Source organism: Tachysurus vachellii, chromosome 20, assembly GCF_030014155.1.
Source record: "Tachysurus vachellii isolate PV-2020 chromosome 20, HZAU_Pvac_v1, whole genome shotgun sequence".
In the NCBI taxonomy this organism is placed as follows: Eukaryota; Metazoa; Chordata; class Actinopteri; order Siluriformes; family Bagridae; genus Tachysurus; species Tachysurus vachellii.
The window spans coordinates 4,300,214-4,316,674 of record NC_083479.1 but is presented as its reverse complement, the minus strand read 5'-3'; the positions used below and the strand labels follow the sequence as shown (position 1 = coordinate 4,316,674).

Genomic DNA, 16,461 nt, shown 5'->3' with positions numbered 1-16,461 from the left:
GGGATGGTTGGAGAAAATCTGAGCTCCTCTTATTAAGAGTATATCACTGCCTTGCACCCAGTAAAATCTGGATAGGCTCTGGATCCACCGGGACCTAGTAACTGAAGGTAGAGTGGTTACTGATGATGAGTGAATAATAATAGTTTTCTTCATGTGGGCTTGCCACTTTTTTGTGGTCCTCTGAAGAACACAGAAGTGAATAAAACATTCTGAGGGGTTGATTTTTGATGAGCCTGTGCACACACTCCTAATGCATCATCTCTTCTTGTCAGACATGGTGATCTAATATGCTGTCTGGTGCCTCCATCTGGTGCATGTGTGACTGCTGTTTCACTTTTTGTCATGTTAGCAAAGGCCCTACCTACGCAGTGTCACAGTGCAGAACATGAATGAACACTCTAAAGAGTTGGACTCATAATCACGTCAACAGACCGGCCAATATGTAACTACCACTTTAATGCCAGTCACAATTCTTGGCTCTGATCTTGATCTAATAATTTGCAATGATAGTCTCCAGTATCCATTTGTTGAATGTACATGCAGTCATATCTGTTTTCTTCACTGAGTTGTCACAATCATCTGTCCACCTCAGATATGTATATAATGCTATTTAGAGCCTCCTTCTAGCTCAAAAATCTTTTAATGTACAGTTTATGTAGTATATATAGCTATTAAGCCACTGATGGATTAGAAAATCCTGGTCTTCTTGCCAGGAACCAAATCAGCCTGCTATACCTGTACCAATGTTTAAAGCCCTGACCATCTTGTCCTACAACTAATGTGAAATAAAATGTTTACATGAGTAGGTATTCATTCTAAGTGTTTGAGTAGTCTCTGTGCTATGCAGAATGCAGCCTTCTTTCTGGCTTTTCATCCCAATCACATACATCCACCAAGTCCAAGCTCAGATTCAATGTGTCAATGTTTGTTTTACTTCTCAGTGTGGTTTCACGATTATCTACACGTATATACCTGACTGTTCATTGGTTACAAATCCAAAAGTATGCCCCAATAACATTTCTCATGTTCTTCCTAATTTTGGGATTTTACATTCATCGTTTTATGACAGAGTAATGACCCTTTTTTTGATGGACGATGGGGTTGATTCTCAGAGTCAGGCTCATCTTCACCTGATCAAGTTATCATCTGCATGTGAAATGCAAGAAAACCTAGTGTGTTTCTGATTATGTTAAGTTATAGCTAAAATTCTAAACACTCACAAACTGTTTGATCAGTGGTGGCTTAAGTGGTTAGGATTATAGAGCATTGACCAAAAGATTGTGTAGTAAATTCATCAAGGGTTCCAGAGAGCCGCTCTTGGGCTTTTGAGAAAGGATTTTAACCAGCAACTGTGTTATGTGCTGAAGTGTGTTATGTGCTTATGTGCTGAAATGTGCCTGAAAGCACTGAAGTTTGTGTAACACTGTCCTATGTCAGCACTGAGAAGTGTAAGGCTTTCTCCGGACTTGAATTAATGTACAATTTAAAAAAAAACAAAACACATTACATATTGCATTAGAGTACTGGTTTCGTAATGGTTTTGAGGTAAGTAGGTTATAATTTAGACACTAATTAGGCTCTTTTCTTCTTATCTGTTTGTCCCCTGATCACTTTCTTATGCACGTATCCGGTACAGCCTACAGAAGCGCTTTTTGGTCTCCATCAAAAACTTGTCACCTATTAGTACTAACATCCACATGCAGAATGAAACAGAAAAGTAGGATACAAAGCCTTTATTGTCAGACATATAATTACGGTCCTAAATACTGAACCATAACAGCCCCTGAGAAGTTAGCAAAACATGTCTATACAGCAAAAAGTACAAAAGCATTTTTTTTTTTAAATTAGTGCTAAATCTTCTGGGGTAACCACCAGGCATGGCTAGAGCCCTGGGCTGTTGATCAAGAGGTTGTGCTCTGCTCCAATAGTCCTGAGTAGTTAGCACAACAAAAACAGTCCAAGTCAAGTTTTTTTTTTCATTAGTGCTAAAAGAATGTTCTTAATGAAGAGGTAGGTTTTGTCTTTGTGTGAAGACAGACAGTGAACTAAGATTTTGATTGAGATCCTTCTGTTGTTGAATGACTGAGTTAGGTTAGCAACATGAGAATTACCTGTGTTGTCAGATGGTATGATCTGAATAGGGGTGTATCTGAATCTTTGGGGAAGAAAAATAAAGTCCTACTTGGAAAAAGAAGAGGATCAGCATCAATATTGCAGTGGTATTAAAATCACGGATATCAGGATAAAACCTCAGCAGTAGTACAGGCGTAGAGGGAGAATTTTAGGGGTCTGAGAGCTGAGCTTTGTGGGACACCAGTAGAAATTCCACATGCAGCAGATGTGTGTCCTCTTCATAATAATTGATGTAATAGTCCCACTGTGACTGCCATACCATTGCCATACCATTGCCATACCATTGCCATACTGTGCAACAGATTCAAAGGCTCAGATGGACTGAAGGATCTTGTTATTGACCATGTTGAAGGCTGCTGAGCTGTTAAGAAGGATGAGAACTAAAAGTTTGGCTGATCGAGTGGCATGAAGCTTCTCAGTGGTGAGATCAGACTGGGTAAAGACTCGATTTTGGAGATCTTTTCAGCTGAGAATATACAGTATATTGAAGAATTTCAAATAGAAAACAGATAAGTGAAGATGTCTGAAGTGCCTAGAATTTTCAGAGTCAGTTTAAGCCTTATTTGTCAATAAATGGCTAGATGTTTACAATATTAGTGATGAAAGTAAAGAGTTCTTTCCGGATCTGTTTGTAGAAATAATGAGCTTTTACAGGCAGGTAGTAGGATTGCTGCAGAAAAGAAGCATCTATAGAAAGTGGAGGAAAATGGTACGGAGAAACGAAGGAAGAACAGATTGCAAAATGAGATCTCATCAGAGAAGGTGGCAAACTAATCAGCAGTCAAAACACAGGGGAAAGGAAAATGTAATGGACCTTGCATGGATCAGATTCATTTTACCTTCTGTTGATTACTCTTAAAAAATAATCAAGAATGATTAAAGTACATTTCATATTAGGTTCTATCTAAACAGTTCCATATACACAAAAAAAAATATTAAACATGCTAATTTACTGCATAGGCTGCCATTTCTTTGTCACAGTTGTCAGAAAACGTTTACACCCTATTTAATTATTTCAAATCGTTCCATTCTTTTCAGAATCATGAGATCAGACATAGAATGGAACTATTTCTTTAAATCATAGTGTGAAAATATCTTTGAACCAGCCCCATAATCTGGTTTTCCACAGATTTACACCCAGGTCTGTTAAATACTGAATTTCAGGTGTGAGCATTTTTCGGCAGATATCCCTGAATGGTTGCTCGATGTTGCTCTTCATGTTGTATCCTAAAATAGAGCTCTCTCCAACAGGCTGCCAGGGCCTCATGCTTAGGTCCCTTATGTTCTGATCCTCCACAGCCATCCCACCACTAATGCAGAGGGCTGCCATCTTGCTGTTCTTCTGGCGCAATTTTTGCACCTCCTGCTCCATGCGCTTCCTGCCGTAGGCGTTTACTTTGGCCCAGAGCGTGGCGTTGAAGTAACGGTAAAGCTTCCAGTCAACTCCGTTCCACTCACGCGCCTTGGCCCTCAGCTCAGGTGTAAGCTGGGACACACTTGTAGGCCTGCGGGTGTTCATATTGAAGAACAGCAAGTCATCCATCTGCCAGCAGAGAGCATCCTTGAGCAGAATGAGGGACTCCTCAAAATGTTCAGCAATCATGACAAATTGGAAGCGCTCTGCAATGGCACGAATGGCTCTGTCCACTAATGGATCCTCTGGTTCCAGTGTGTTGTCAAAGCCTAAGTCAAAAAAATGAATGTTCTTTAGGTAAAAGGAGTTGAAGCCATTTGAGTCAAAGTGGAGCTGTGGTTCATTCAGAAAATCCATCAGTTTATCCTCACCATGGATCCTCCATGTCAAGGGTATGACTCTTTTGTAGTAATGGAACGAGGACTCGAAAACCAGAGCTGGGTCTCGGAGGATGGTGAAAAAGAACGTGTCGCTAGGTAGAAGAGCTTCGACCTCAGGAGCATTGAAACGCATGTGGTTGCAGATGACATTAAAGCATGCACCTGGCTTGTAATCCTTCACATATACGCGCCTGAATGTATCAGGATACGAGAAATCGTTTTGACCGTTGGGGAGAGCGAACTTCAACCCATTCTTCTCTCCATAGCGCAGAATTATATTTAGAACAGTGCTGCTTGCTGCTTTGTGGGTCTTCAAGAACATTATGTTCACTTTTGGCACACAGTGCTCACTTTTAGAGAAAGAAGACTTCTTTTGCCTTGTTGGGGTTTTATTTGCACATGGAGCTGTCACTGGAAAACTGTGGATTAGATAGATGCAGTACAGGGTTACTAGGAATTCTTCCTCTTTGAGGAACAGCAATTATCAGGGAACTAATCCAGAGGTGACGTGATGTTGCCTATCCTAATAATAAAGCATGAAATCTCTTCATAGATTTTAAAAGTGAGTATATTTAGACTCAAACCTAACGAATAACCCAAACCCCTAACATGATCATGATCATATTAGAAACCCTGGGGTTGTTTTTGATCCTATGTTGTCCTTTGATAAACAGATTAGCACTGTTGTGAAAAGCAGCTTTTTTCAGTTAAGATCAATTGCTAAAATCAAGAAGATGCTTTCTATGAAGGACCTTCAAACGATAATTCATGCTTTTATAACTTTGAGATTGGATTACTGCAACTCTCTTTATTTTGGCTTGCCTAAATCATCTCTCGACCGTTTACAACTGGTACAAAATGCGGCAGCGTGATTACTGACTGGCACCAGGAAACGTGAGCACATTACCCCAGTACTTGCCTCATTACACTGGCTCCCGGTTAAGTTCCGAATTGATTTTAAGATTTTACTTTATGTTTTTAAAGCTTTACATGGTTGCGCTCCCCAGTATATTTGTGACCTCCTCACTCCGTACCCTACCCTTCTCAATTCCTTCTCTCGGTACCTCGTGCACATTTTAAAACTAAGGGCGATCGGGCTTTTGCTACGGCAACTCCAAAGTTGTGGTACAATCTCCCTCTTCATTTAAGATCTGCTACCACTCATTGTTTAAATCTGCTTTAAAAACCCACTTTTATTCTGTATGTTTTAACTCTGTTTGAAAGTGTAAAATTTTATGTGTTTTCTTTTGGTTTGTTTTGGATTGTGTTTTTACTTTTGCACTATTCTTGTTTGTTTCTACTTGATGTACAGCACTTTGGCTGCAATGGCTGTTGTTTTTAAATGTGCTTTATAAACTAAACTAAACTAAACTAAACTAAACTAAACTAAACTAACCCTAACCATAACCTTACCCTAAACCCAATGCCTATCCCTAACCCTAACTTTAGTTTTAATTTAATAAAATAATCCTCCAAAACAAGTTGATGGAAAAATATCTAGCTGTCCCAATCCAAATTATGTAATCATTTCATTCTCTCTCTAGAAAGTTCATACAGTATATTGTCTCCTTTTTAAAAATGTATGACAAAACCAATAAACAATGCAGTTATTATACCACATTCTATTAATCTCATTTCAAGCGCAAAATTCTAGCAAGAATATTACATAATCTCGTTTTGTCAAGAACATGAATGGCAAACCTTAGTGAGTTGACTTGGAATGTTGGCACTGAAAAAGAGAACCACATCATTGTGATGCAGGTGAACAGGAATCCCAACATAAGCATGTGTGCACTTGACCTGGGCAGATGATGGTTCATTTTCTACACACCCTCCAAATATGATTCCCAAAGACCTGTTGATGCAGAAGCAAAATTAGGAATTTTAGAAAACTCTAGATGAACGTTTGGCAATCTAGATGAACTCATTCTTTTACATAAAAGTCTAACAGTGTGTGTATTTATTATTAGGTTCATTCATTCATTCATTCATTTTCTACCGCTTATCCGAACTACCTCGGGTCACGGGGAGCCTGTGCCTATCTCAGGCTTCATCGGGCATCAAGGCAGGATACACCCTGGACGGAGTGCCAACCCATCGCAGGGCACACACACTCTCATTCACTCATGCAATCACATACTACGGACAATTTTCCAGAGATGCCAATCAACCTACCATGCATGTCTTTGGACCGGGGGAGGAAACCAGAGTACCCGGAGGAAACCCCCGAGGCACGGAGAGAACATGCAAACGCCATACACACAAGGCGGAGTCGGGAATCAAACCCCCAACCCTGGAGGTGTGAGGCAAACGTGCTAACCACTAAGCCACTAAGAGAGAACTAAGAAAATGTTTTCCATGTTACTTGGTCTCATTAAAATGATGAGTCATTAGTAAGACAAGGACCTCAATAAAAACTAATTACTTGGTGTAACTTTTGCCCTTGTTCCACTGTGATTTCAAAGCTGGCTTTTTCCAGACAAAAGAGGTGGTTAATTAAGGGGTTTTGTACACTGCTGTCTGTTATCGAGTCTTGAATGTGTGTGAGAATGTGATTGTAGATATTGCAGTCAGGCAAGAATGAACAACTTGATATTGATATCACAATGGCTAAAAAAAAACAAAGGATTAACTGTTTATGCATCATTAGTGGATTATAAATGAGGAGATTACAGTGGCTTTTTGATATGGACCGTTATATACTGTATATCGTGAATTTTTGGACAATATTAGTGGTTGTAGAACCAGTTGATTTCTGGCGATTAGAATTGAAGGGTCACTAAGGTACTAAACTGACTAACACTTATCTTCTGTCCCTTTAAAAATGATTTCAAGTTCAAGTTCAAGTTCATCTTTATTTATATAGCACATTTACAAACAGCCACATGGCTGACCAAAGTGGTTCACAGTGCGTTTGACATTACACATACACTTAAGAATACACACATGCACAATAAAAATAGAGTTCAAAAAGCTAAAATAAGAATTATTAAAAATTATTAAAAGGTACACAGGTGAATCTTAATAAGTCTTGCCCTATTAATTAGCTTAAAAAAAGGTAAAAGATACACACTCAGGATAAAAAAAAAAGAGGTTTACTTGACAGTCCCACTGCAGTGACAAGGAGATGTACTGTTTAGTACCAATTTTTCTGTGATTGTACACAAACTCATACATTTACATACTGTAAATTACAAATTTACTACATGGATAAATGCACTTATGTGACATATTACTAGAGTATAATTTAGACCACAGTCTAGTTATAATAAATGTAGTCAATATACATTCAAAGTAGTGGTGAACCTTAATTTGGCATCATTTATGTGGAATCAAACCGCTATGATGTTAGAAACATTGCTTATTAATCAACTGGAGTTTGAATACAAGCTGATGGTCATAATGCTGAAAAGGATAGATTAAAGAAGAATGGTGGTGTTTACACAGTAAATATGCTGACTATTGAGTCATGTTATTGCTATAATAATTATTGTTACACCCCACTATACATGTCTCAGGGTAAGCAGTGCAATTGTTATGAGAGATCCAGCGGTTTATTTCATCCACCCTGGTTTCAGCACTGCATCAGCCATAAACCAACAACCAAATCCAGCATTCCCAGTAAGTCTTCCGGCACATTTTCTGACCATTCATCTAGGATTCAGCAGTGATATTTCCCCGTTTCAATTGGTGTGTTCCCGTACCCTGACATGTACCGATACAGCGGCATACAAGTCCAAGTGTTGCCCCCCTCCTCTGAGGAAGAATGGTGGGACAGGTTGGAGGACTTGATGTACCTCCGCCGACAAGGACGAGCGGTGAGTTGTTTTGCCCAATTATTCTGGACATGTGCGGCTGGTTTGAACCTCAGCGACAAAGAATTAAAGTTGTACTTAAATGACTGTCTGGATGAACCTTTGTCTCAAGCAGAGACACAAAGCTTACAAATTTTGGACTTTTGGGGGTTTGTGAGTCATTTAGAAAGCTGAAGCCGATGGAACTTATGGGAAACCCTGGATGGAAAAACCATTGACAGCATGGCCGTCACTAGGCCGGTCTATGCTCCTAAAACAGCCACTGTCACGCCTGCCCCTACTCCCAAAATGGCCGCCAACATGCCTGTCTCAGATCATAAAACAGCTGCTCCTATGCCTGAACCCTTGTCTAGGAGGGCTATCAGAAGAAAATGCTTCGCAAGCAGGACTGCCGTGTCTGCACCTACCCCTAAAATGGCTACCGTCTTACCTGCACCTGTTTTCAAGAGGGCTACTACTGTATCTGCATCAGCGGTTGAAAGAGCCACTGTCCTGACAACACCTGTCCCTCAGAGGGCCGTTACCATCCACGCACCTGTTGTCAAGATTGCTGCCATTCCTGCATCCCAACCACTTCCCGAAATGGCTGCCTCACCTATCTCTCCTGCTCCTGCAAAGCCACAACTACTAGTGTCTAGTCTACTGGATCCCCAGATAACGTCTGCGGCATGCTTGCTCCCCTTCTGTTTCACCGGGCAGTTCCCAAATCCGCGACTCTGAACCATCTGCCTCTCCCGAGCCACCTGAATCATCTTTCACCAGACCCCCTGACCCGTATGAATCACCTGAACCTGCTGGAGCACCTGAACCGACCGAACCATTTGAATCTGCTGAAGCACCTGAATCTGCTGAAGCACCTGAACCGGCTGAATCACCTGAACCTGCTGGAGTAAATGAATCACCTGAACCGGCTGAATCACCTGAACCTGCTGGAATAAATGAATCACCTGAACCTGCTGGAATAAATGAAGCACTTGAACCGGCTGGAGCAAATGACTCACCTGAACCTGCTGGAGCAAATGAAGCACCTGAACCTGCTGGAGCAAATGAAGCACCTGAACCTGCTGGAGCAAATGAATCACCCGAACCAGCTGGAGCAAATGAATCACCCGAACCAGCTGGAGCAAATGAATCACCCGAACCTGCTGGAGCAAATGAATCACCCGAACCTGCTGGAGCAAATGAATCACCTGAACCTGCTGGAGCAAATGAATCACCTGAACCTGCTGGAGCAAATGAATCACCTGAACCTGCTGGAGCACCTGAACCGACCGAACCATTTGAATCTGCTGAAACACCTGAATCTGCTGAAGCACCTGAACCGGCTGGAATAAATGAAGCACCTGAAACTGGAGCTAATGAATCAACTGAATCATCTGTAGCAACTGGAGCACCTGAATCAACCATATCATCTATGTCCGCATCATCTTTGAGTCATGCAGGGCCCACCTTTTCTTCTGCTTCACAGGAAATCCCACACTCTCATGAACCAGAGTCCCCCGAACACTTAGTCACGGCTGGAAGGTTCGAACCTGGGTCACTAACCATGCACGACTTCCAAGGTCTCAATGTCTCATCAAAAACAGTCGACCCTGAACTATTTGCTTCATCTAAGATGGCCAACTATGAACTCTCTGCCTGGCCCAAGATGGTCGTTTCTGGGTTCCCTGAGCTCTCTGCCTGGCCCGAACCAACCAATTTGCCTGTGTTACCTGTCCTGTGTTTTGTTTCACTGGCTTTGCCAGCCCCTCTACCTCCTGTCCATGTTTACAGGCTCGGAACACCTCCAGCACTGCCTTGGATTGCGATGCTGACCAGTTTGCTGAGTTACTCTGTGGCACCACCCTGGCCTCCAGTCCTGCTCTGGTTGCTGGCTCTGCCTGTGGCACCACCCTGGCCTCCAGTCCTGCTCTGGTCGCTGGCTCTGCCTGTGGCACCACCCTGGTCTCCAGTCCTGCTCTGGTTGCTGGCCCTGCCTGCAGCACCACCCTGGTCTCCAGTCCTGCTCTGGTCGCTGGCGCAACATGCTGTACCGCCCTGGCCTTCAGCTCTGCCGGCTCCGCCCTGGCCTTCAGCTCTGCCGGCTCCGCCCTGGCCTTCAGCTCTGCCAGCTCCGCCCTGGCCTTCAGCTTCGCCGGCTCAGCCCTGCCCTCTGCCGCCACATGGACCTGACCCGCCTTCCCGCCCCCTGTTCCGCCTCCACTCCACCACCCTCCGGATCTACATTGGAGTGTCTGGAATCCACTCCTGGGGGGGAGCTCTGTTATGAGAGCCATGAGGGCTCCCTCTGCTGGCCTGCAGAGGATTTGCTGCACGTTATCATCAGGACTCTAATTCCCACTATCCATTGCACCACCAACTCAGTACACCTGTTTCCTGTCTGTAATCACCTGGTCTATTGAAGCTCTCTCAGAACTCTTTTACAACGCGAAGTATTGTTAGCCTGTCTGCATACTGAGCGTATTTCTCTGTTCTGTTTATTGCCTCGTTTTTGACCCTGCCTGTTTTTCTTGTTTGCTACCTGCCCTGACCTACGCCTGGATTATTGACCACTGCTTTTGGATTTCCTTTGTTGTTGCTGTTTGCCTGGTGTTTTGACCCTTGCCTGTTTTTGGATTTTGCAAATAAACCTGCACTTGGATCTAACCGGTTTCACGCTTTATGACAGCAATGCTTATTTTATTTAAGAATATGTAGATTGCATTGATAAATAAATTCATTTGATCTTTTCATTTCCTCTCTCAAGGTCTATCCCAAGGTCTTGGATCAAAAATCTTAGACCACAGAGATAGATCTTTTGTCAGAGAAGTAGTGTTCATGTGCTAGTAATATAGTAATAAAAGGTTCAATAATAAAATAAAATGTTTTTTAAATCTGGAATGTTTTTTGAATCTGAAAAAAAGTCATGCTATGGGAGTTGCTAAAAATTCATAATGTCAGTTAGAGAAAACTTGGGCTAACAAATAGGAAGCTAATCACATGCAAAGAGTTGCATACATTGACCAAGCCCAGTTTCAGGTTTTTAATTTTCATGTCTGAACCAGCTTGGAGAACCTGTTCTGCTGGACGTAACCCCCCCCATCTGTGTAATAGTGGCAAGAAAAATACAGGATACACTGGTTATTCCTTGAATGACGGAGCAAAATTCTAAACTAATGGCTAATATTGTCATCTATTATTCTCTCTTTTTGAGAGAATTTATACTTTGGACACAATCAGTGATGACATTTTACTTAAATGTTATTTCCTTGTTGCAGTTACTGTAGCGCTACATAATATGGACAAAATATTGATTATTGTTCTGTGAAACTGCAGTGTCTCAGATTAGTCAGAATGTAATCAGCACACAATAAAACATTGAGGAACTGAATAAAGGGCTTGGCTTCATACTCCACATCCCTCATGAAAAGTCAGATACATTCGGTTGTCATCACAAATAATGTTTACACTAAAGTTCCAGTGTGTACTGTATACCGTATATAACATAGATGGGGGACTCGAGTCATATTACTTGACTCAAGTCAGACTTAAGTCGCAAATTTGAGACTTGAGACTTGCTTTATACATATTAAAAAATGACTCGACTTGACTTTGACTTGACATTCATGACTTGTGACTTACTTGTGACTTGCACATTTGTGACTTACTCCCACTTCTGGTATATAAGTTATAGTAGAACAATGAGGAGGAATAAAACATTTATTTCTTTCCATATGAATATATAAAGAAATACATTTCACACTACAAAAATAATTAAATGATGTCCTTTTCTGATAAACACAGTTTTTTTTAAGGTATAGGAAGTTTACTAAGTTTATTACCTTGAATGTTTGCATGTTTGCCTGTTTGCCTAGCATGTCCAAGGTTGGGATTAATTCCCATCTATGTCCCATGTGCTCAGAGTTTGGATTTACTCCCAAACTGTGTTTCAAGGATTCAGTGGTATTTTTATCTTGTCTATAGTGTGTGAGAGTGTGAGTGCTTATGCCTTATGATCTGTTAGCACCTTGTCCAGAGTGTCCCCTGGTATAGGCTTCAGGTTAGCTTCTAAGATAAGTGGTACAGAGAACGACTTTATGGATGGATGGATGGATGGATGGATGAAATATATCCACCAAAAACTAGTTTGCTTAATGTTATTACAAGTTTTATTTTATCTCGGGGGTTCTCCAAATATTTGCAACCAGAGTCCACTTATATAGTTTTTAACTATGTACAAAATATATATTTTATATTAAATACATATTCTTGAGATATTCTTGAGTTTCAAATTAAAACCCCTTTAAAACCTGTATAATTTAGAAAAATCTATAAACTATAAGATGACGATAATTAACAGAAAAAGCTTTGATAAGAGTGGATCGTGATTTCTGCACTGAATGCACGTAAGCTATTATGACATACATCTACTTATTTAAAGTCAGTTATAAGCATTATAAGCTGTGGCATTTTGCTAAGACAGGAGCTTCAGCTCACTAAGCTGATTGTGAAATAATCTACGCGAATACGTTACAAACATTGATCACATCCTCTAATGAGACAGAAAGACAGAATGAAAGAGACAAAGAGACATGTCGCAGGTGAACTTATTCCATGTCTTGAGTTTTATTTTCATTACTTTTTCAATACATTTCATTTATGTCTATTTAAAAAAAAAAAACTACAGGGATGCCTCGAGATACGAGTGCATTGACATACGAATTTTTTGAGATAGGAGCTGTGATTTGACCAAATTTTTGTCTTGATATACGAGCAAATTTTTGAGATAAGAGCATCCGAGCCGCCGCCGAAACAAAGATCCCCAACGACCACGTGTGCTCTGTTTCCCCGCCTCAGCTTCCCGCGTTTCCACTGCACACGACAAACGACGGTAAACCGGAAGTCATTCATTTCCTATGGAGAGTCGCAAAGGTGCTGCGTGAGGTGCCGACCATCTGCGGATCCGTAATTTTCAGATCCGCTTTAAGCGTTGGATCCGTTAAAAAAATTTTAACTTGTGCGACTACACCGCATCCGATATGCCGACCGAACAGGTGTTTATTAAAACGACCGGCAGATGTTAGTGAGGAAAGAGTGACAAAAAAGGCAAAAACAAGTGAAGAGAAAAGCGATGAAGAAAATTAAGCAAAATTAATGTAAAGAAAACAGAAATTGTAGCAAATAAGTTCAGTTAAGTTAAGAGAATTCCAGTTCTGTCAGGACCACTTTGTCAAAAGAGAATTTATTAGATGATATGCATACAGTTAGTGTTGGCGGTATGGTTCTGTTCTGGACAAAAATCCACGCGCCCGTCCGTCCGCATGCGTGGACAGAGCTGGGAGAGCAGCGAAAATAGAATAGACCCCCGTATAACAGAACCACTAATCATGCATAGTATTAGATATGCTCGCTTACGCGTTTTTGGAAAGTAATAAATGAATGAATGGATAAATAAATAATTAAATAATTTGAGAGAGAGGGAGAGAGAGAGAGAAAAATATGTGGAGATTTATGACGTAAACTGGTACAAGGAACACAGGTTCCGGCATGGTGGAGTCGGGGTTGGAGGAGGGAGTTTAGATCGCAGCGAAGCGCTAGAGCGGCTCTGTGAATTGTAATTTAAATTGTAAAATGGATGTAGCAACCGGATTGGTGCGTTGTGGACAGCTGATTAACAGCTGATGCACGCTTGACGACGTGGCCTGACAGAACTAACGCGATGCTTGATTTAAGTTTGTTAATTTTAGTGAAGTTGAACGAAAGCGAAAGTGAAGTACGAGACAAAATTCCTCCTGTTTACTCCTCCCTCAACCTCCGTGCGCATTTTCCGTAAAGTAAAACCAGTTTATTTTTTTTAACATTCTCTTTTATTACTGTGTGTTTTTATACAATATTTGTCATTTATAAATACAGGTACTGTACATTTTACATATTCAAAACACATAAACAAAACAACTGGAGTGGAATTTTGCGAGCTGGAACGGATTAATGGGATTTCAATTCATTTAAACGGGGAAAATTGTTTTGAGATACGAGCAATTTGAGATACGAGAAAGGTCATGGAACGAATTAAATTCGTATCTCGAGGCATCACTGTAATAGCTTTAAACTATCCATGACAATTTTAGAAACTTACACTCTCAAAACACAGTTTATCTCAAAGTCTCCTCATTGTAAAAGCTCACTATTGTAGATTTGTATCCTGAAGCTGCTACAGACAGATTTTTTGTGTGACAATTTAGGATCGAAATCAATTTCCGCAAAGCTGCTTTGTGACAGAATCTCTCCTTAAAAGCGCTTTAATTCTCTTAAAAAAAATTAATTCATTTCTACTTCTATGTCTTCTTCTAACTAGCTTGCTAAAAGTGTCGGCTAATCCTAGCTAGCTGGATAGTTAGTATCTAAAATGCCACAGAGAAAACAAAGTATTATAAATTTGATATGTCTTTTAAGACTTCAAACTTATTTATAGCCTAGACCACTACTATTCAAAGACTAGAATGAAATCAGCTTAATCGTGTGCTGGAAAAATAAATGTCAGAAAAGAAGTTGAAGTTTCCCAAGCAGCAACTTGAAAAATGGGTTGATTCTATCATTTGGTTAGGTAAATAAATGGGTGCAGAGTAGTCAGGGCTTTCTTCTTGTCCTTGTGGGTGATATGTAAGGAACTCATTGTGAAGAAAACAACAAATGAAAAAGTAAAAACGTATAATCTATGGATCACAGGTCTGAAATAAATATAGCTTCGGGCCATGAAACATGTGCTGTATATACTGTCAACACTTAACACTGTATTTTTCCCTAAAGTTTGGTTTAACCTTTTCATTAACAGGTATTTTAAAAGCAAAGGCTGTATAACCAAGAATGACAAAAATATGTATTTGCCTAAAAGCCTATTCAAAACAGGAAAGGCATATTTTTGACACGCTCATTGCATTATTCATTAGCGGCCTGAAGTACGCAAAATAAAGTCTGGCTTTACTAAGATCAAACAAATATTTGTAAGGGACATTTTTGTGACTAAAACATTGGAAAGGTAATTTTTAGATATCGAGTGTGTTTTGGATTCGCCTTATCTCTAAAATCTGAGATTTCAGATGTCTGAACTAAAAGGTTGAAATCAGGTTGACATTTTGGACAAGACCATCCAAAAATAAAAGCTTTAGCACAAAATATTTAGTCATATGACTGAGGATCCACACATATCACACATTAGTAACATTATCAATTTCTCACAGCTGTCTAACTCCACCCTAAGGTTCTGCATGATAGATTGAAAAAAAAAACAACATGAACATAAACACAGCCCACATTTTCAGAATGGAAAGGTGTGTGTGAATGTGTGTGAATGTGTGTGTGTGTGTGTGTGTGTGTGTGTGTGTGTGTGTGTGTGTGTGTGTGTGTGCCCAGCTTCAAGTGGCCTAGCAAGTCCAGTGTTGATGAGTATAAAATAATAATAGTAATCTGCGGTATTGTTAAGCATTGAAGGAGCAAAAAACTATGGAATCAGTCTGCCACGCATGCCATGATTATTTGCCGTATGACGCATCTATCTTCTTAACAGGCTCGAAATGAAGCTCATTGTAATAGAATGATTACGTTACAGTAACACTGGTTAATTCTGTCTAAATTTATTTATTATTACATTTCTTATAGCAAAGATTATGGATTTGATTTCATCCTACCTTATTAAAGTAATTCCTGATTTAGACCCAAGAGAGTCAGGAAAGACTTTGTCCTAAAGAAATTTTTGAGAACATGTGACAATGAGACATCTTGATGTGAGCCTCACAGTCTCTGCCCTAGCTCAGAGAACCGGTTCTGCTTTACCTCTGTCTTCCCACCTCTCTGCCTCTGTGTGAAAGGGTGTGTGTGTTTGTGTGATTATGTTTCACTGAGCAAGTGTGTTTTTTGTATGGGCTGTGCTTGCTGTCGGGAGACCAACCAGAGTCTGATCTCATGTAGTAATTATGGCTTGTGACATAAACAACAGCAAAAGCAAAAAAACAATAACCAAAAACAATAAATTAATTTAAAAAAAAGGCCTGTTGTTGTAGGTATGTACATAAATCCTTATAACTGATCAACTGATCAAAAATGTTTTATTTAATGCTTTTGTATTTTACTTAATTCATTCAGGATCAAACACCATCAAAGGGACAGAAACGGTTACTGAAGTGTGATTTAGGTTTAATAACTGAATAAAACCCACTCAGCCACTCAGTAAGCATAATAAAGTGTGTATAAGGCTAACTATGCATTGGAATGTACTCGGTTACCCAAACACATTATAAATTTCATTTTACAAACAATATTTGAGTTTTGGTGAATCTACAAGGGCTAGGATTAGGATTTTACTGGTTTGATTGCTGGCTCTGGATATTCAAGGTCATGAAAGTTTATGACCATCCCGGTTACTCAGGAAAATCAGAAACTCATGAATGGGTTCAAGTTACAACCTCTTCCGACACTCGAAACTCATGACAAAGATCACGGCTGACTACAATCACTGTTGGCACATGAATAAAAAAAGCAGGATCATGAAACTCTGGAGGTGAAAGTGTGATAAGTACATTTCTATGTGTTTGTCTGAGCAGGTACAGTATGTTACAATATCAGAGAATTTCAGGAACTATTGCTAAGGTGTGGAAAACTCTTGTGCAACTGTACCTATATATAACTATCTATCTATCTATCTATCTATCTATCTCTCTCTCTCTCTCTCTATATATATATATAT

General features: G+C 40.1%; 1 protein-coding gene across 1 annotated transcript; it reads right to left on the bottom strand.

Moving 5' to 3' along the window:
• Positions 1-1,796: 1,796 nt before the first annotated feature.
• Positions 1,797-15,557, bottom strand: gal3st1b (galactose-3-O-sulfotransferase 1b). Its single transcript, XM_060896625.1, has 3 exons — positions 15,407-15,557; positions 5,629-5,782; positions 1,797-4,346 (listed from the first exon to the last, which is right to left on the bottom strand). Exons 2-3 carry the CDS (start codon positions 5,745-5,747, stop codon positions 3,212-3,214), a joined length of 1,254 nt encoding a protein of 417 aa, XP_060752608.1. The 5' UTR covers positions 5,748-5,782; positions 15,407-15,557; the 3' UTR covers positions 1,797-3,211.
• Between the last annotated feature and the right edge of the window lie 904 nt (positions 15,558-16,461).